At 47.5% G+C, this 21526-nt stretch overlaps 1 protein-coding gene across 4 annotated transcripts in view; it reads left to right on the plus strand.

Annotated features, from left to right (window-relative positions):
• The window catches only part of NFATC2 (nuclear factor of activated T cells 2), a gene marked incomplete at its 5' end in the record, with an annotated part of 148208 nt that overhangs the window by 22741 nt on the left and 103941 nt on the right, over nt 1-21526 (plus strand). For 3 of the 4 annotated variants that reach the window (XM_081148791.1, XM_081148790.1, XM_081148789.1), the window contains 2 exons: nt 9183-10194; nt 14437-14608. In XM_081148791.1, coding sequence (XP_081004917.1) covers nt 9183-10194; nt 14437-14608 — 1184 coding nt within the window. The remainder of the gene's footprint in view (nt 1-9182; nt 10195-14436; nt 14609-21526) is intronic. The other variant, XM_081148792.1, reaches the window with a different exon arrangement.

Here is a 21526-nt window from a genome sequence, read left to right on the forward strand (position 1 = left end):
GGCTAGTGGGTGCCCCTGGGTGAGGTTTACCGGTTGGGTGGGGCCACAGAAGAGCCTCCCACGGTGAGATGGAAATGTTGTATGCATGGTGTCCTAAAAAAATGTCTACACACTTTGAATAATTATTAATTCCAATGGGTTAAATCCTAAAAGAAAGAAACATCAATTGAGCTATCAGCTGTTAAGTGTGTATACATTTTTTAGGATACCCTATATTTTGCATGGTGGATTCCCAGGTGCACACACATGTAAAAAGACATGAGACATACCTTTAATGTTTGTGCACTTTGCTCCATTGAAATGATGTCTCAGTTTGAATCCCAACTCTGCCCCTGATTGTCTTAGTGGCTTTGGGTGACCCCCTGCACCCTGGGCCTCAGTTTCTCCATCTGTAACAGAAGAGTTGACAGTACCTGCATCCCAGGTTGGTTCTAAGCCACAGAAAGGGAGACAGTTCTCAGGAAAGCTGGTGGCACAGTGAATATCAGCTATTTGGATGAATAGAAATAGGAAGGTCTCTGAGCTTCTGGAAGGCAGGGAGACCCCATGGAAGGACTTTAAACCAGCAAGAAGTGGTTCATTTCATACCAGTTTGAGACTGGAGATGAGACCTGGCATCTGCCAGATGCCTGGGTCCTGCTGCCCCCACCCCAAAGCTGACCTTGAGGCATGCGGGTGGCAGATTCCACACATTTCTCTACCCCTCTGCAGAGGAATACGTGTCAGCGGGGAGGTGTATGTGTTTTTGCAGACAGCCATGTCAGCAGCCAGTCTGTAAGGCTCGTTGCCTGCGAATCGTCCCAGGTCCTGTGTCCCGGGCGCCTGGCCTCGTGGCAGGCTGCCTGGGAAGCAGGACCAGGCCCTCCTTTCTGCCCTGTCTGGTGAAGGCAGACAGCTGTCTTACGTGGGGCAAGGTCAGCAAAGAGCAAAGCATTTGAGGTGGCTTTTTCCAGTGGCTCCACATTGTGAGACAGGGTAGTAAGCGGCCTCCCTCCCCTCTCTGGACCTGATTTAGTTGGGTGGAATTTTTTGCCCTGCATGCCCTGCGTCTGTATGTGTCATCTCTGAATGACAGGAGTGACAACCCGATTCTCCATTGTTATTAATACACACGATCCACTAATAGGGAATCCGATCAGTGTTCTGTGTGTGTGCATGGGGGGCTCTTTGGAAAATTTGCTGAGCGTTGAATTTATTACTTGATGGCAATCTGTAGCTTTTCAAAGAAGGTCTTTCCAATAGGTGCTGCAGTCCGCCAGATGCAAAATCCATCCACCTTCCTGCTCCTTTTGACGCCTCCTCGCAGCCCCCAGTGCATAGGAGTTACGAGAGCCCGGGGGCGGTGGAGGCAGGACCCTTTCCCTCCATCTTCTCCCCTTTCCTCCAGCCGCACATGTGCATCTCCAGGTTGGGGCATCCTAGGAGCTGCCATGGCAACAGACTGTGATGTCTCAAACCCGGGGCCTGGGACTCGCACCACCTCGGGGTGTGAGCTCATCGTGCGGTGGCTCTGGCACCTCAGACAAGGATGGACTGCAGCCCTTGGGCCCTGCTGCTAGTCTGAGGGGTGTCCGGCCTCTAGCCCCTGCCCTGGTTTTTCTCCTTCCAGGCTGAAAGCACTGGTCTGTGTTGTCTCCTCCCCCAAAGGGCAGCCACCTCCTGCGGGTTCCCTCGCTGGGTTTCTATTTCGGTCATTCTGTTCTGCTTCCTGAAAATTCCATCTGCTGTGTTCCTGGCTGAGAAGACGCTCTCTTGCTGTTCCTTTTTTCAAAAGTGATCTGTTGGCTGGTTGGCTGGCACTGAGAGGAGGCCTCAGGCTTGGCCGTGTGTCCCTCAGGGTGAGCAACAGGCCGCAGGAGGCTCCTGGAGGACAGGCGCTGGCAGAGACCATCGGGTGGCCTGAGTGTGATTTTTACAATAATCGTTGACTCAGTCCTGGGGCAAATGGAGGGACTATGAATAGTCCAGAAGAAAGGAATCAGTGTCTCTAGTTGCTGGGGCAACTTCCTCCTGGTGGGGTCCCCAGAGCAGTTTCCTTTCTGGGGGTACCTCATTGCCCTATGTTGGGGTTAAGGTGTCACCATCCAGGAAATAGCCCCTTTCCTATGAAGCTGGGTAAAGTAATGGTTTTGGGGGTAGAGGACCCAGCTGCCTGAGACTGAATCCCAGCTCTCCCACTCGGAAGCTGTGTGACCTTGGGCAAATGAGTCACCCTCTCTGAGCCTCATTTTCCCCACTTGGTTTTGTTATGAAGTTAATGGTATGGATGTGTTAGCTGTTACCGTTTTCGTTATTGCAAGTAGCTTACTGGGTCATTAACACTTTAGTAAGAGTTAGTTGATCAGCTCCCAGGTAGCTACAGGCATGGAATGGAGGTGATGTCGGAGGCATTCTTTACCTATTTTTTGGAGGCCAGCAGAATCTGTGCTGATACGAATTCCCAAAGTGTTGATGAATCCATTTGATTTTTATAAAAATTTCTTCCCTTTTAAAAATGCTTTTAAAGGCATTGGGAGCTAGTATCACACTGACAAGTTGTTAAATAAAGCAATGAGAGCAGAGAAAGTGTAGAATTTTTACTTAAAAGACCATTCTTTCCATAATAATAATATACCAATAGGTTCCATTTATTGAGTGTTTAGTCCTTGTGCTTCGGGCTTTATGTGCATTAGGTGAACTATCAGGTTGGTATTGTCACTGACTTATCGCCATGTTGTACATGAGGACTCGGAGGTCCCCCAGGTCACAGAGCTTGGGAGTGGGACAGCGGAGCTGGAGTCCCCTAACACTGTGTGTTGACTGAGACCTGGACCTCAGTGCAGACACCTTGCTGAGATGGGGCTGGAGTGGCCTCCCCAGCCATCCTGTCCTGCAGTTTCTGAGAGTGGCCAGAGGTCTCCCCAAACCTTCATGGGGCCTAGATGTTGGGTGAGCACCTGGAAACTTGGTGAAAGGAAGGCTGGTGGTAATCAGGACTTTCAGAAGTCTGCTGCAGAAACGAGTCACCTGCTAGGGCTGACAGTGAGCACATGTCTCAGTTCTGAATCATTTCAGGTTTGAGGGCATGATTCACAGGTTGATGCTCCCAGCAGGGTGGGCCGCTGCGGCGTGCAGGCCCTGATGAGGTGCTGGGCTGAGGCAGAGCCGTGGTTCTCAGCTGGGGGCCATTCTGCCTCACAGGAGACATTTGGCAGTGCCTGGGGACATTTTTTGGTTGTCACAACTGGGAAAGGGGCAGGAATGCTAATGGTTTCTAGTGGGTAGAGGCAGGGGTGCTTCTGAACACCCTCCAGCCCTCACAGCAAAGAATTGTCTGGTCCCAAATGTCAATAGTTCTGAGGTTGAGAATCCCTGGCCTAGTGGTTGAGGGCGCTCTCGGGTCTGCCTAGGTGCAAGCTGTGGGACTTCAGGCAAGTTAATTCACCTCTCTGTGTCTGTGTCCTCATCTGTAAAAGGGGAATAAACTGCCTACCTCCTAGATTGCTGCGAGGATTAAATAATTCACTGCACGTAATATGCTTATAACAGTGCCTGGCACTTAAGTTCTGAAAATGTTAGCTGCTTTTGCTGTTTTATTATTATTATTGTTGTTGTTAACCCCTATCTGCCTTCAAAAGCTCAGTCCAGTGGGGAGACAGACAGGTGAGTCTATAATCGATAGCCTTCACTGAAATCTAGATGACTCTTTAGTTTCTAGGAACATGGAAGAATTGCTGACTGATCCAGCCTGGGGAATCAGTGAGGGCCTTCAGGAGGAGGTGGCCCAAGTGGAATCTTGATGGACAAATAGTGGCTAGCTAGGCTAAGTGACGAGAAGAGGTATGGAAGGGAGTTCTGGGCAAGGGGAATAGTATGTGCAAAGGCGTGGAAGCACAGAGGACCTAGAGCAGCAACCTTTGAACCCCCCATCACTGTTTCCACTTTCTTCCTCTTTGGGTACTGATGCCTCCAGCGTGGGCCAGGGACCTGCCATGGGAGGTGAGATGGTTTCACGTGGTCCCCTGTTGAGGACCTTGCATGTAATGAGAGCCATCTTCTCCACTTTGAACCAGTCAGAAGGAGTGGAGTCTCAGTTAGGTGCTATTGCATCTGTAATGCCTTCTTCTTGGACACTTGCCATCCCTTCTCCCACCTTCAGCTTGAAAAGCAGTAGTCTCTCTGGGGTCTCAGAAATGACCTACATCTTGATTGTGGGGGTGGTTACAAGGGTGTCTAATATTTGGCAAAACTCATTGAACCCTATACTCCAAATCTGTAGATATAAGTTATACCTCAATAAAAAAAGAGCATGGGGGGAAAACCAGTGGGCCTTAGGTTCAGAGCCTGTGGCTGGCCATGGCTTGAATTTAGTAACTTTTATTTTTATTGTACTTTTACCCTCCCTTCTATTTATGGAGGTGACACCAATTTTCCATTTGTGGTAGTGGTGTAAAGTTTCCCCTTTAAATAAAAAAAATAAAGTAGTATGTGAATGGATTTAAATAGAAATATTAAGTAAATCATATTTACCAGTGGTACATTATGGCTACAGCAAAGATTATGCAAGTGGTCAGAAAAGCAAGATTTTTGGCAGCATGTCTGAAAAAATGTGGTGGTTCTGAGATGAAACTGACTTCAGCCAGTGCCATGTGGGTATCGCGGTGACTTGAAGAGAGCCGTCTGCGAGGCCGGCAGTTTAAAGGAGAAACGGTGAAGGGTCCTGGCTGCTTCCATGTTTTGTGATGAGCCCTTTGCCTGTGAGACTTATGGTCAAATATCCAGAGGCCTGAGGATTACATGATTATAAATTACCTTCACCTTTCCTGCTTGCTGTTCAACTTTCAAAGTCTAGGGGAAGAAAGGGAAACTGCTGCTTGGATGAATTAAAACCAATGTAAATGTTTTCAGTGCTCCTGCTCGGCGAGGCGGCCTCTCCGTTTTAAACTACGGCCAGGGAGTGGGGGTGGGAGTGGGAGTGGGGGTGGGAGTGGGGGTGGGAGTGGGAGTGGGGGTGGGGTGGGAGTGGGAGTGGGAGTGGTGTGTGCGCATGGCCGAGCTCTGCATGACTTTTCACAGCAGCCCTGACGGGGCGTTTCTGATAAGATGTAATACAGTTTTTCTGATAAGGCTGGGATTTTTGCTAAGAGACCTTTTGTGTTTTGTTTTGCTGGTTCGCAGGGTGGCGGATTATCAGAATGTTGTTACGGATTTGGCGTTAAGCTCTTTGTAGATTAAAAGCCTGTGCTCTGTTACCTGCCAGGAAGGCGTGTGTGTGTATGTGTGTGTGTATGTGTGTATGTGTGTACATGCAAATTCAAGTTTATATTGACCTGCAGCTTCGAAAGAACTCTACACCCTCCAGATTCTAGCTAGAAAAATCAGGGGATTTCACAGCCAGAAGCAACCAAGGAGACTGATGCCTGTTATAAGTGAGAAGGTTGAGACATATAGTTGGTTGGGTGGGGGACTTCTCCAGGTCACACATCTAGTTAGTGGCAGAGTAGGACTAGCTCTCAATTTCCTGCTGCCTAAACCGGGCTGTCATTCCTGTATATCACATTATGTCACCACCACCACCTTTAAAATAAAATAAAAACATGTTTCTTCAGGGAGCTACGTTTCTTCTCTCAAGGTAATACAGAAATCAGAGTCACCTTTCTGCCAGACCACTGCCGCCTCATTACTTAGCTCCCCTCCCTGGAGGAAGTCACTGTTTCCTGTAACTTCCAGCAGCATTTTGTGTGCGTGCCTGTGTGTGCATACTGTATGCATTCTGCTTTTCTCTTTTAATACCATATCTTGTGGTCATTCCATTTTCATGCAGAAAGGACTTTTTCATCCCCTTTTATTTTATTTATTTTTATTTTTCAATCCTCACCGGAGGATATGTTGAGAGAGAGAAAGAGAGAGAGAAATATCGATGTGAGAGAGAAACATTGATCGGTTGCCCCCCAACCCCCATCCCCACACCCCACCCTGACCAGGGATTAGACCCACAACCTAGGTATGTGCCCTGACCTGGAATTGAACCCGAAATGTTTTGGTGTACAGGACGGTGCTCTGACCAACTAAGCCACCCAGCCGGGGCTTCATCCCTTTTTATAGCTGTATTGTATCACATTGTATGAACAAACCAGAAGTTAACCCATCCCCAATTGAAGGGCATTAGGTTGCTTCCAGCCCTTTGGGATTACAGATCGGGCAGCACTAGCTCTTCTTACACACACTTCATTTTGCACAGAGGAGACTTTATCTATAGGATAAATTTCTAAAAGCAACATTGCTTGCTTCGCAGGATATGTGTATTTGGGATTTTCATAGATATTACCAAATTACCTTCTTGGAGGTTATATATTTACTGTTTGGTATGGATATTAGCATCTTTGAGTAGTTGTTTAAATATTTCACATCGACTTTTCTGAACTCGCTTTCTACTTTTTCGTTCACCCAACCAACAAATAGTTTTTTGAGGGCTTGCTTTGTGGCAGGTCCTGTCCACATGTTAGGAATACAGTAGGGAGGGAGAAAGTCCTCATGGAATTAATTGACTGGTGGGGGTGGAGCTGGAGGTTGGGGGAGAGGCTGACAATAAGCAACCCCAGAATTACTTAACTGGAATTGTGAAGAGTGCATGGTACAGAGCAGGGAGGTCTGAATGGGGCCTGATCTGGTCAAGGAGGTCAGGGAGTCTTCCCAAGCACATAGTGCTTTACCTGGAGGAAATGAGTGGCTTTAGTTATGAAGAGAAGGGGTCTCGGTATGGATGGGGGAGGAGCAATTGAGGTAGAGGGAACAGCAAGAGCAAAGATCCTGAGGCAGAAAGGAGCTGGGTGCTTTCTATGAACAGAAAGATATCCAGTTTGGCTGGAGTCTAGCCAGAGAGGTGAGGCTAGAGGGGCAGGTAGGGCCTGCCAGGCTGGCCTCTTTGAGGTTGTTTAACTTTCCCCTAAGAGCTGTGGGAAGCCATTTCTGGGCTCTCACCTGGGTGGGGGCAGCATCTGGACCCTATAAGATCAGCTCAGCTACACCAGCAGCACACACTCCAGGATGGCCCAGAAAGGGCACCGAGGAGGTGGAAGATCACCTGTGCAGCCACTCAACTTCCCAAAACAGGCCAGTCACACAACTTTAGGAAGAGGTTCTTCTTCTGTCTGGCAGGCCCTTGCACATATTTTTTTCACTTACTTGCTCAGTCGCTCAAATGAACGTGCATGAATGGCCTAGAAGCACCTGTGCTAGGTGCTTGGGAAACAATGCTGAACAATAGACATTGTTCCAAACCTGGTGGAGTATAGACCCTAATGCAGTCACAAACTTCTATAAAGGGCCAGGTAGTAGATACTTTAGGCTTTGTGGGCCATATGGTCTCTGTCACCCCTACCAACTCTGCTGTTGTGTAAAAGCAAGCCATAGACCATATGTAAACAAATAGGAGTGGCTGTGTTCCAATAAAACTTTATTTATAAACATAATCTGTGGGCCGGGTTTGGTCCAGGGGCTGTAGTTTGCCTGCCCCTGATCTAGCGGGATGGAATTCCCTAAACAGATAAGTATCTGATGTGATGTGAGCCGGTAACTGGTGTCACTGGAGAAAAGATGTCAGGGAAAAGGGGTGGAGAAAGACACTGGAGTGAGGACAGAGAGGATCTTTTTGATGGGCCAGTCTAAGGAGGTGTTGACTGAGCAGACACGTGAAGGAATTAAGGGAAGCAGCCAAGTAAAGACCTTCTGGGGAGAGTTTCCAGGCAGAGGGAAAAGCACACTTGAGAATTTGGAGGCAGGCTCTCCTTGAAGAAAAGCCAGGTGTCAGCCAGGCTGTTGCTGAGTCGGGTTGGGGAGAGGTGCGGAGAGGTGAGAGGGGTGAGACACGCTGGGGCCTGGGGACAAGCGTGTTAAGGATTTTAGATCACATCTAAAGTGTCAGGGAAAGCCTTTAAAGTGGATTTCACAAATGGACGTTTCAAAAGACTGCTACGTGGAGAACAGACCATACTGGGCAAGGGTAGAAATGGGGAGGCCAGGGAAGAGGCCATCACAGTGGTCCAGGTGGGACAGTGGCTTGGATCAGGGTGGTTGAAGTGGAGAGGGGACAACACATGAATCTGGTTTATAATGAACAGCAGAGTGGTCAGGATTTACTGATGATGGATTGGATGTAAGGGTGTGACAGAGAGGCGTCAAAGCTGAATGGAGGCGCCTCTGTTGAGCTGGGGAGATTGGAGGAGGAATGGGTGAGGGTGGTGGGAATGGATAGCTAGTTCCCTCGCTAATTCCTCTCTCCAGCCATGGGTCCTTTCGAGGTGACAGCAGTAGCCTGAGCTAGACGGCCACTATTGAAAAAATTAGGGAGTTCTGCATCTACCGGTTTTGATAGTTTGGGAGACTCTATAGCCAGGGCCTTTACTTTTGGGGGCCAAGTGGTTTCTCTGTGGGATTTCTAATCCTGCTAATTCTGTGGCTTAGGGTGAATCTCCTCCCTTCCCAGGGCCTCAGTTTCCTCATCCATAAAACGGCACAAGACGAGGCATGCATCAGGAGCCCCAGTTCGGAATTAAGACACTTCTTACACTCAGGCATGACTAGCTGGGCCCCAGGCCTGTGCAGCCTCCCTCTGCATCCAGTATCTGTGTCACACATGTAGAATGGTGTGCTGGGCCTAGATCTGAGTTTTTCAAACTGTGGGTTACGACCCGCTGGTGGGACAGGAAATCTGTTGAATGGGCTGTGACCAGCATTTAAACAAAGTAGCCTCAGGCAGGAGGGAAGCCGAGTGTATCGCATGTAGCAGGGTAAGTATTGTTTTGGGGAGCCTCTGCTTCAGCTGGGCGTGAATATGACGGTGTGGGCGAGGCTGTGAAATAAAATGCATTTCTTCTAAGGGCCCCACTGAGACCACGGTTCAGAGGCCATCAGCCGGCTGGTCATCCAGGCCTCCGGCTAACGCCGCCCGGCTTGGCCGAGCCATGCTCGGTGCTCCTGCCCGAAAACCTTTCCGTTTTGATCTCACCCTTCGAGGAATCTGGGATGAAGTAGCCTCCCTTTCCTTCTGTGAGGGAAGGAGGTTCCAGCTTGGGGTTTGGCGTGGTGGGGATTAAAAGAAAAAACCAAACAGCAGGAGACAAGCCCAACCTGTGATTGCTCTGCACCGGGAGTTCTGTTTTAGAGGCTTAAAAAGACCCCTCCCTCCCCCCTTCTCTTTCCAGAAGAACCGAATGCACATAAGGTCGCCAGCCCACACTCCGGACTTGCATACCCTGATGATGTCCTGGACTATGGCCTCAAGCCATACAGCCCCCTCGCCAGTCTCTCTGGCGAGCCCCCCGGCCGATTCGGAGAGCCGGATAGGGTAGGGCCCCAGAACTTTCTGAGCCCGGCCAAGCCAGAAGGGGCCTCGGGCCTGAGCCCTCGGATCGAGATCACTCCATCCCACGAACTGATGCAGGCAGGGGGGGCCCTCCGCGTGAGAGACACTGGCCTCCTGGGGGAGCAGGCGCCCCTGGCGGGGGTGGCCGCCAGCCAGAGGTTCACCCTGCCTGTGCCCGGCTTCGAGGGCTACCGCGAGCCGCTTTGCTTGAGCCCCGCTAGCAGCGGCTCCTCTGCCAGCTTCATTTCCGACACCTTGTCCCCCTACACCTCGCCCTGCGTCTCGCCCAATAACGGCGGGCCCGACGACCTGTGTCCCCAGTTTCAAAACATCCCTGCTCATTATTCCCCCAGAACCTCGCCAATAATGTCACCTCGAACCAGCTTCGCTGAGGACAGCTGCCTGGGCCGCCACTCGCCCGTGCCCCGTCCGGCCTCCCGCTCCTCGTCGCCCGGTGCCAAGCGGAGGCATTCGTGTGCTGGGGCCTTGGTTGCCCCTCTGCCTGGAGCCTCACCCCAGCACTCCCGAAGCCCCTCGCCGCAGCCCCAGGACGACGGCGCGTCCGCTGGGTACCACCCAACGGCTGGCTCTGCTGTCCTCATGGATGCCCTGAACAGCCTTGCCCCGGACTCGCCTTGCGGGATCCCCTCCAAGATGTGGAAGACCAGCCCCGACCCGTCCCCGGTGTCCGCCGCCCAGCCCAAGGCCGGCCTGCCCCGCCACATCTACCCGACCATGGAGTTCCTGGGGCCCTGTGAACAGGAGGAGAGGAGGAACTCGGCCCCCGAGTCCATCTTGCTGATGCCCCCGACTTGGCCCAAGCCGCTGGTGCCTGCTATTCCCATCTGCAGGTGAGTTGGGCCTTGAAAACGAATTGTTCCACAATGTAGTGTTAAGAGAAGGATTTCTGGCTCTGAGGGTGGGATTCAGAGTTGGCTAGACTGCATTTAAATCCTAGCTTTCCATTTACTGGCTGTGAGACCCTGAGAAGGAAGTTAAATTCTCTGAGCTGTAGTTTCCCCATCTGTAAAATGGGTATAGATGTTCATGACTCACTGGGCTGTGGTTATGAGGGTGTAGTAATAGGATGCATGCAATTGCTCATGTGGCACTTGGATTATCACTCATTCATTTATTATCAAGTATTTATCAAACACCTACTATGTGCCAGGCACCGTTATAGGTGTTGGTGAGACAGTGATATACAAAATGGGCAAAAATGTCTGCTTTCATGGATCTGGCATTCTCAGAAGCACTTTGCTATCTTATTGTAATAGGAATGGATGTTTTTTGACACCTGCCACAGGACTGCAGTCAGTGATAGGGAAGCCCTAAAATATATTTGAGCCATATCCTCAAGGAGCTTAAAATCCTGGCAAGCTGAAGAGTCGCAGATAGCAGCCTGTAGGCTTTGGGCTCTCTCAAGATGGGATTTGAGCCCTGACTCTGCCATTTACTGGCTGTGTGATCATGGGCATCTCTAGTATTGCCATCCTACTGAGCCCACCAGACATCACTAATCATGCGGGGCCACCTTTCTTATTGAGCATCTTTTCATGCCGTGCCCAGGGCAGACTTGGCTAATCAATCAGTCTCTCATTTTACTGAGCGCCTTTTTGAGGCCATGCCCAGGGCAGACATCGCTAATCAATCAGGATCTTCTTTCTCACTGAGCACCTTTCTGGGCCTTAATTCCTCCCATGAAATGAGGATAATAATAGTACCTATCTTATGGTGATTTTTTCCAAGGTATAGATGAGATGATATATAGGGTATCCCCCCAAAATATATACACATGCTTTGAATAATTATAAAGGCAGTGTTTATTAAAATACATGTCATTTTCAAAATTGAGCTGTCAGCTGTTAAAGTGTGTATACATTTTTGGGGGGCACCCTGTGTATCAAACTGTTGGCATAGAACCCACACAAAGTAAAAGCACAAAAATGGTGCGGAGTTATTGTCATAGGGGAATCTTTTCTTATAGAGGAAGTACCTTGGTTGCTTCCTCATTGACAAGCCTTGTGCTAGGAGATTGAGTTCCCAATAGCTTCAGAGTCCTGACAGTGACTATAATAATCACCAATATTTAAGGACTCTTGTGCCAGGCATAATTCTAAGGACTTCTATGTATTATTTTATTTAATTCTCACATAAGCCTGGTTTGGTATTATTTTTATTTTGATGATAAGAAAAGTGAGGCACACAGTGATTAGGAGCAGATATTATTCTAGCTGTTGTATTAGATGAAGAATCTGAATCTGAAACCTTATGCTAGTGTCCTTACCCAAGCGGTTTTCAAAGTGTAGTATGATTTTAACAAATGGAAACCCCCCCTTTTTCAAATAAAATGCTGAATGCAAAAATAGAGCATGGTTGAGAGAGTGTTTTGATTGATGCAAGCTTGAGAGTATCCACAGGCCCTGCCCTCTGGCTTAACCCCACACCAAACTAAAATGGACCGTACAAAGCTTCCAGTCTGACATTTCCTCCAAAGCAGATTCTGAGAACACTACTGCCATGGTAGGCCAGTCGGTGTCCCTCAAGGAAAGGAGTTTCTGGGTTTAGCAGGGTTAAATCGATGCCTTTGTGCAGGGGCCACTCCCAGCTGTGGACAGGATGTGCAGTGATTGTGAAGACCATTTGGCCTCGAGAGTTCTGAGGTCTGTGACTAAAGTTTCATAGAGCCACCTTAGGAAATGCCGATCAAGACCAACCCTTGGCACAGGCTGAGAACCTGGGGCTCAGAGAGGTGAAGTGACATGCCTGTGATCACACAGCTAGTTAATGACCGAGTTGGAAATTCACATCCAGGATTCCTGACTCCTCTCTCTGTCTGCTACAAATCAATCTCTAAAACATGACTTATGTAATGATTGGGACCGGGGAAGAACATTAATATAAAATGCAGTTGTAATGTGTCAGTCTGTGCCAGCCAATGAGATATTTGTAAGAATTTTCTATCAGATTGAGAGGATGGGGCATTCAGGAAGTCTCATGATAGCATCTATCTCGAGGTGTGTGGACAACTCAGCAGAGGGCTGGAATTCAAATGCAGGATTTCAGACTGACCTCAGTGGTCTGATTCTTAGTATTTCAGTTCAGTTGTCAAAGACTTATCCCCGAACAAACAAAATTAGTTGTTGATACTTAGGGATATCCCACTGAATCTTCTGCTCACTAAATGTTTTGATACTTTAAGAGACACAGGGGTGAAGTGATTTTTTTTTTTTTTCTTATGACCCTTATTTTGCATATTAAAAAATTTTAACTTGGCCATAAGCGGAAGCTTGAAGGTATGTTGGCATGTAACTAAGGTAGAAATAGGGGCATTTGGGCACCCTAAGATATCAGGGTAAGAGAGGCTTCAGTGGGCAGTACAGTTGGGAAGGAAGGAATGGAGATTTGCTTGCATAGTGAAGATGTAATTGGATTGTAAATTCAAGTAGGACTCTGGCAGTGCTGGAGTTTATGGGTTACCATCCCCTCCCATTCTCCCCTTGATATTGCTCTGATAGAGAAGGCCTAGAATTAGCTTCATTGCAAGTGCTTAACTAAGTCAAGTGGATAATGTCAGCTTCTAGCAGCCTTGGGCTTTGTGGGAAAGAATAGCCTGATTGGATTGATGATTTCTGCCATATGTGAAAAATCAGGACAAAGTGACACAAATCCATGCATTTGCAAGTTCAAAGCTACTTCGAATATACAGAGATTCTTTGAAATAAAACTGCTCATTCACTCATCCATCCATCTATGCATCCACTCACCCACCCACTAAATATTCACTAGAACCTCTCAAATGTCAGGCATTTTTCTAGAGTCGTTCCATAAATGAGATAATTTCTTGGACCTATTTTAAATATATTAGCAAGATAAAGAGGCAGTGTAGAGATGTGAATGGAGCACTCGACCGGGAGTCAAGAGACATAAGTTAGAGTCTTGATTGTGTCTTGCTCTGTGATCTTGGGGAAAATGTCTTTAAGTTCTCTGAGGCTCTGAAGGAATGAATACTCTAGATAGATTGTCAAGACCTCAGTCAACTCTTAAATGACATAATTCTAACCACATATCAAGTGCCTGTTGTGTGTGCTGATAGGGTTGAGATTCTGTTATAAAATGAAACATAATGGTATGCCCTCAGAGATCTTTACATCTCGGATGTAAAGGCATGTATATCCAATATTGTAACTAACTCAGATTGTCTATAGGAAATAACTATTTATTTGAAACATACAATATATAAAGAAAAATTATAGCTAATAATTTTGGAGCACTTATTGTGCTAAGCTCTTTTATATAAGCTCAGTATTCCCATTTCACAGTTGAGGAAACTACGGCCTAGGGAGGTGGAGGCATTTGCTCCAAGTCACACAGGTAGTTAGAGGTGGTGCTGGGACTTGAACTTGGGTGTGTAACTCCAGCCATGCCCTTGACCTTTACTCTTCATTTATGTGGAGTCTGAGTGGTTTGGCTCATCCATACCAAAACTAGATACCTCTCTGTGGTTGGATGTTTTAGACTCAACATGATAAATAATAACTGTGACTGGAACTGTCCTCTCTCTAAAAATGACTTAGTTAAGCCATTTGTTATGTGGTTATAGGAGGCTGTGAATAAGAAAGTGAATTTACTTGCCTAAAGTCACATGGCAAATTAGTGACACGTGCGGGGCCCCTGATCTTCACTTTAGTGTTCCTTCTCCCACACTCTGGAAAAAGAGAACATCCTTGCTAAGGGTTTTTTATTTTATTTTATTTTTTTACAGATGGGAGGTGATACTCTTAAAAATTCTTAGAGAAAAAGAAGGTTTGGCAGTTAGAAACATGCTAGAACTAACATACAATGAAATTAGCTTCATGAATTGAGATTTCAGTTACACTGTCTTCGTCAAGATGAAAAAGCAAAGAAAAAGATCTCCATCTTTTGAAGAGCCCTACCTATCATGTTTGATATATATGTGCCTCCTAACAGCCAGCATTTTATTCATATGCCCACTGGTCATGATTTTCAGAAAAGGGGCCATTTATGTTTATTGTACAGGTTGACTGGTTCTCATTTATTGTACATACGACTGATTCTGTTTCCTCCTTCAGTATCCCAGTGACTGCATCCCTCCCTCCACTCGAATGGCCACTCTCCCACCAGTCAGGCTCCTATGAGCTGCGGATTGAGGTGCAGCCCAAGCCACATCACCGAGCCCACTATGAGACAGAAGGCAGCCGAGGGGCAGTCAAAGCTCCAACCGGTGGCCATCCCGTGGTTCAGGTATGGACTTGAATTCTTTTTATTTTGTGTTCCTCATTTGATACTAGCTGGTTTACTTCTGCTAAGCCACTGCCTGTTGCTTGTCAGATTGAGGTATATGACTCAGCCTCTTACTCCTCTGAGGGATGGGAAATTTAAACCAGTATCTGAAGCTAATCAGCTACTAAGAAGCCAGAGAAGAAAGTCTTCTTGAGCTGGATAAGAATAGAAATGATATTCATGCTCAACCTACTTCTCTTCTCTTTCTGATTAAGAAACTGCTAGAGTTTTGCAGATGTTTGTGTATTGACAGAAGGTTTCTGAAGCCATCATTTTGTGTTTAAATGTTAGATGAGAGTCTATAGAGGAAAATCAATATATTCTTGTAAAATATGGGAAAGTAGGAACAAATTAAAACTACACATAATCAAACTACTTAAAATAACTGTTATTAACATTTTGATATATTTCCTGTTGCCTTTTTTCTATTCACAAACATGGCATTGTCTATTACTGTACATTTATATACTTGATGTTATAGTAATTTGTACTCTGATTTTTTTTTTAAACTCTACTTTGTACCATGAGCATTTCCTCCTGTTTTTCCTTAATAGTTATCTTTTATGTCTGTGGCTTTTAATTCAACCTCAAATTTTTTTTTCTCAAAATAAGTAGAGAAGTGTTCTTTCTTCTCCAGAATAATTAGAATTGAAATATTCTTAATTGTATAGTCTGGTTAACCAGCCACTGCTGACTAGTGTCCACCAACTAACTCAACCAGACCTTTAATACCTTTAAATTAATTTAACATTTTTTGTGTTTTCCTTAAAGCATAAGTATTATATGATGATAGTATTATACGATACATAGATAAGAGTTCTATGATAAGAATATGATGCCGTATACATCAGAACTCTCTAGAGCAGTTGTTAAAAATACAGGTTCTTGAATGTCCCCTGAAACTACTTAATTAGAAGCTATATGACATGAGTAGAATTCAGATAACAAACAAAGCCCATGCCCCAAAATCTTCACAGGCTGCCTCTTTTGGTTGTGTACTCCTGGTTAAGGACTTTGATGATAATATAGGAATTTTACATCCTGGCAGTTGCTTTTTCTAAATCTGACATCACAGCCACCTTGGGATCCACTTCTATCCATTGCTTCTTTTTCTTGACCATGAGTCACATTTTCTCCTTTCTTTGCATGTCTAGTAATTGTTGACCGTGTTCTGACATTGTGCTGATTGTATGTACCGGACATTGTACAGACTCTGGATTTTGTTGTCTTCCTCTAGAGGCAGGTAGAACCTCCTGGCTTAGAGGATGGCATTAGTCTGTGTGTTGAAGTCAAAGCCTTTGGTGGTAATAGAGAAAAGAATCCAAAACAGGTTAGGAAAAGAGGATTGTATGAGGAAGCTACGGGGTATTGCATAAAACCAGGCCGGTAGAACCCAGACTTCGAAGTCACCACCCAAGTCTTTCTTTTTTGCTCAGTCAATCCATTCAACAAGTGGATTCATTCTCCGAGCATTTGTTGGGCACCTACTTTTTGTCATATACTGTACTTGACATTGAAATACAGCGAAGAATAAAACAACTTATGATCTGTTTCATTGTGGAGCTCATGTTCTAGGGGAATAGAGTCATGACTAATCACAGAAATGATAAAATTACAAATTGTGGCAAGTGGCATGAAGGAAAAGTACATGGGGCTCTGGGTGGAGGAGCCAATGTAGGTGGGAAGGTCATCTGCTAAGATTTCCCTGAGGAAGAGAGTAGAACTGAGGATGCATACGGGGGACAGTGTGTGCAAATGCCCAGAGGCCGAAGGAAGCAGAAGGAACCACATCAGAGGACCTTAAAGAGGCCAACGCAACTGGAGTGTAAGGGGCCAGAGGGATAGAGGAGAGAGGCAGGAAGGGGCCAGAGCATGAAGGGCCTGGGAAGCCATGGGGAAGAGTTTGGCTTTTATCCTGAGATGTGAAAAGCAGGAAAGAAACATGATCTGATTTAGGCTTTGATGAGACCCCACTCTGACTGTTCCTTTGGGGGTAGTAGCTGAGGTGAGATGAGTTAGGAGGCTCTATCCTTTTAGGGCTTCTTCATTTTCTTTCAACAAACAATTGTCGAGCACGACTATGTACCAGGCATGGTTCTAGATTCTGATACATGGTATGAACAAAACAGCCAGAAATCCTCACCCTCATGAGCTTACTACAGTTTAGCAAGAAGGTAATAACAGTTAACATTTAGTGAGCATTCACCTCATGTCAGACCCTGTTCCAAGTGCTGTATGTGTTAACTTATTTAATCTTCTAAAGAGCCCTATGGAGCAGGTTACGGTTAGGTCAAGGAGATGTCAAGGAACTTCCTTCAAGGTCACAGTTATTGGGTGGTGGACGTTGCATTTGGACCCTGGTGGCTGGCTCTGCCTGCCGCACTGCTGGCCTGATCTTCGCGTCTCTCTGCAGACCAGCTTCCCCTGCCTCCTCACTGTCACGGGGCAGAGAGAGCCTCTGAAGTTCCTATGCTGACCCAATTCCAGCTCCTCTTGCAGCTTATTGGAGCCCGAATCCTGATTCTCAGGGAAATTCTCATGGGCCCTGGCTGGGAAGGGTGCCACCCCCCGGTCCAGTTAGCGTGGACAGTGAGGTCAGGCCGCTAACGGCGCTGAGCTCTGCTCCCCCGTCCGTCAGGGCTGGGGCATGGACAGGTCAGAGGGGAGAGGGGGCCAGATGCGCAGTTCAGGAGCCTCCGCTCTGCGGCGCTTAATGTTCACGCGCCTCCTTCCAGCACCCCCAGGGACCCGTCCTTACTCTTACTCGTAACTTTGAAAACTCAATGTGGGACTTAAAAAATCTGCAGTCATATCCTCAAAGTGAAAATGTTTTTCATTTGAACACTTCGTGTGCTCTTCCAAATGAAATGTGCTTACCCCTGATTTTCAGTGTAGGTAGTCAGTTTTTAACAAAACTTCTTTGCAAAATGAAGAAAAGAAGGCCCTGAAGAAGACAGGAGCTCTTAACCTTTAAGTAGGTGCGAAAACCCCTTTCGAAATCCGGAGGGCGCCCCTTTGTTCCCAGAAGAAGCCCTGTTTTGTACCGTGCTAGAACCTTCTGCTGGTTTCTCTCTTGATCTGTCTCTCTCTTTATCTCACCATCTGTTTCTATTTTTATACTGTACCACGGCTCCTTTCCCCCTCTCAATTATCGGTCCCCACCCTTCTCTTCTTTATTTGCCACACTATAAAACTTCATCTTTTTTTGCATGCCTAGTGGTTGAATGCTCCTCTTTATATGAAAATAAAATGAGTACAAGACCGTTTCTTTCTCTTTCTTTAAATACAAAATTAAAATCTTAAGTATATGCTGTGTTCAGCTTTTTTCTTTTTTTCTGTCCTGAATGTCACTTGGTCTTGGAAGAAAGTTTGTTTCAAACCTTAAGTGCTTTTCAGAGCTCATGACTCTTTCATTTGGTGAATATTTTGTTGGGGACTTACAGCTGTGCCAGGTACTGTGCTAGGTGCCAATAGTATAATGAAGGGTGAGATGGACACGGTCCCTGCCCTGATGTAGCTCAGGGGCACTGGAGGTGCAAAGTAGACTGGGATGGTTTGGCATGACCACTGCTGAGGTATAGGTGGGTCAGGGAGGCCAGACAGGGTAATCTGGAATGACACATAGACTCTTAGGTAAGACGTGGTGGCTGATTAGGAGCTCATCTGTTGGATTCACTCCTTCAACAAAACCATGCCAAGAGAGTACTTGGAAGACCTGCGTTGGAGGGAGAGTCTTGCTGAGGATGTGACTTACCAACTGGGACCTGGAGCAGGTCCAGCAAAGAGAAGAATGATGCCCTTCCTTTCTCTGTCTTGCTGTCTCTTTTGATGGTGGTAGGAGAGTGGTCTATGCACAGAGCACGTGCAAAGGCCCTGAGGCAGGGAAGAACTCGGTGTGTCTGAAGAGCTGAAGGAGGGCCAGCATCACTTGAATTTAGCTTGGAGGGTGATGAGTTGTCAGGGCCAGGACATACAAGACCCATAAGCCAAGGTGGGGAGCTAGGATTTTATTTCAGGGCAAGGGGAAAGGAGTGACAAGTTTTGAGTAGGGGAGGAAGGTGATTCTGATTTAATATTTTTAGGGTCACTTTGCCTTCTCACTAGAGAGTGGGTTAGGAAGACTAGGGAGGAAGCGGGAGATAATTGGACCGGCTGTGGCAGCAGCAGGTGAGAGATGGAGATGGTGAGAACGAGGAGGTGGCGAGAACGAGGAGGTGGCGGTGGGAGGAGCTTCGGGACTTGGTGTTGGCTCACGTGGGGGGTGAAGGAGCACCTGGGTAAAGTGGTGCCAGACACCACGTGGGAAGACGTGGGGAAGAAGTCATTTCTTAGGGGAAGATTACAAGATCAGTTTGGGGTACAGAAAGAAGGAAGGGGTTGTGAGGCATCCAAACAAAGATGTCAAGTAAGCAGTTAGATATGTGAGCCTGGAGCTCAGAAGCAAAGTCCTGACTTTCTTCCTCTCTAGCCTGTGGAATGGCACAGGACCACATGCACCATCACTAGCGGGCTTGGTGTGTATTGCTTGTACAGATTTATTCCTCACACCCTCTGTAGCAACTCGCATCTCTCCAGAAGCAATGGACTGAGCAGAGAACCAAAGAGGAGGTTGGAGAAATGGGATCACAAACTGACAAGCTTGTGGAGGCCAGGCAATAAAAGGAGATGACTGAATTGGCCAACTGTCAGGGAACAATAGGGGGTGGTGAGGAGTAGGGCACAGTAGAGTGTGTGCCTCTTCTCAAGGAGGCAGCTACTCTTCAGCCCCCATAGGTTGTGCCATGTGGGAAAGTAGGTCCAATGGTCCCAGCTTTTACAGTTTCTTTCAAGAGGAACTAGGATTCTGAATTTTTCTGTGAAATTTCTGATTGTGAAGTCTTGGCCACTAAATCAACCTTTGGGTTAGATTTGGCTCAAGTCAAAGATCCTCAAGTTTGTACCCTGTGGGGGTAAATAAGGACTTCACTACTCCAAGGTTTATCAAATAGAAGGGAGATAAGAGCAGGCTATATGTATGCGATTTCTAAGAATTGTGTAGTTACGGAGGGAGCACCGTTAGCAGCCAGGCCCAGGCAGTCTCTCCTATAAAGCTCTGAATCCCATAGAAGTAGAACACGTTTATGGCTCTTTCTGAGGATCCAGGGAGTCTTAAGTCTTTGGCCTGAGTTTGACCGTCGTGATCAGAGCAGAAGGGGAACCACTCGATTCACCTTGAAAGAGCCACATGCCTCTGGCGGGACCCTGCCATCATTTCCTCATTCCTTTTCAGGACAGGATGCGGCGGTCCCATGGTGGACAAAACGTCCATTCACACGCCGCTTTGCAAGGCTGGGCTTTAAGCGTTTCCACAGCTCTTCAGCTTCTGGGATCTAATAGTACCCCCGTTGAGAGTGGCCTGTATAATGCCATTGTCATTTTAATCCTGCCCCTGTCCACCTCCAGACCCTATAACCATGCTCCTGTATAGAAATTCTCAGGGGACAGGACACTTCATTATATTCCTTAGCTGGTACTTTCAAAAACATGTTATTCTTACCACTGCCTGGGACATGCTTTCAACTGAAAAAATGATCCTTTTAGTTAGAAAGTGATCAGAATACGAGGATGTTTAACCATGGTGCACACCTCGAGAACAGCGCTCTGGATCCTTTCAAACAGCTGTTCAGACAGATGGGAAAAACATGGCTCGGTCCTTCAGGAGAAATCCCTAAAGGAAACCAGATGCAGAAACCTGGTCTCTTTGGCCCCGGGTAGAATGCCGAGCTTCGCGGGGTGCGGAGCGGCCCGGGCCCGGGGCGCACCTGCTCAGGGCGCTGCTCCGCCCCCGTCCGCAGGAGGCCGGCCAGGCCTGGGAGCTTTCAGCTTGTAAAACAGATCACGGACCGTGTTTTTCCTCCTGCTGGGTTTCAGCTCTCGTACTGTTCGAAACTCACTTTAAATTATGTCCAGGGGAGAGGAAGGCGGGAGGGGTATTCTCCCTGCCAGGCGAGGCTGGAGCCCTGATGGTGAGCAGTCCTCCTGCAACGGGCTGGGCACGTCGGCTTCTATTTGACTAAGCAAATGTGGTGCTCGGCGAGCCCCCCCCCCCCCTTTGAAGATGTGAAACAGGAAGCAGGTCTTGCTGATGCTGATTTGCCTTGATCAGGGCTGCTGTGTTCACTTCTCCAGAAAGTTCAATCAGACCCCGGGGAAAGGGAAAGGAAAGGGGAGTGAAATGGAGATTCACGGCTCACGCCTCTGTGGGGCGCGTTCCGAGATCCCTGGGGCTGCCTTCGCTCATTCATTCGATGGTTAGGACGTGTCCCAAGCCCCTTCTGTGGGCTGGGCACTCTTCCAGGCACGGGGAATCCGGCCGGGAACAAAACAGACAGAAGTTCCTGCCCCCGTGGAGCTGACGCTCTGGCTGCGGGGAGATAAACAATAAATCTCATAAATAGGAAAATTAAATAGACTGTGGGGAGATGATAAGTACTGTGGGGAAAACTGGCAGGGCAAGGGGAGTTGGGAGTGGTCAGGGAGGCCTTCCTGAGGAGGTGGCATTTGAGCAAAGGAGATGGATGAGTAGAAGGTTCAGGGATCTGAGGCAGCGTGCTGTGGGCTGGGGGACATCAGGGCCAAGTGGGTGTGGGGTAGGAACACAGAGGAGGCCTGCGTGGGAAGAGCAGGGTGACCAGACAGAGGAGGAGGAGACAGAGGCCCAGAGGAAAGAGGGTGGGCGACTGGGCCTTGGACACCACTTGAGGACTTTTGCTCTCAGTGAGGTGGAAGTAAAGAGGGATGGGGTCTGACTAAGGTTTCAGCAGGATCCCTCTGGCTGCCATCCTGATAAGAATGGACTATAAGGGGTGGGGGTGGGGAAAGGAACAGGGAGTTGGGTGA

Source organism: Miniopterus schreibersii (assembly GCF_964146895.1).
Source record: "Miniopterus schreibersii genome assembly, chromosome: 10".
Classification (NCBI taxonomy): Eukaryota; Metazoa; Chordata; class Mammalia; order Chiroptera; family Miniopteridae; genus Miniopterus; species Miniopterus schreibersii.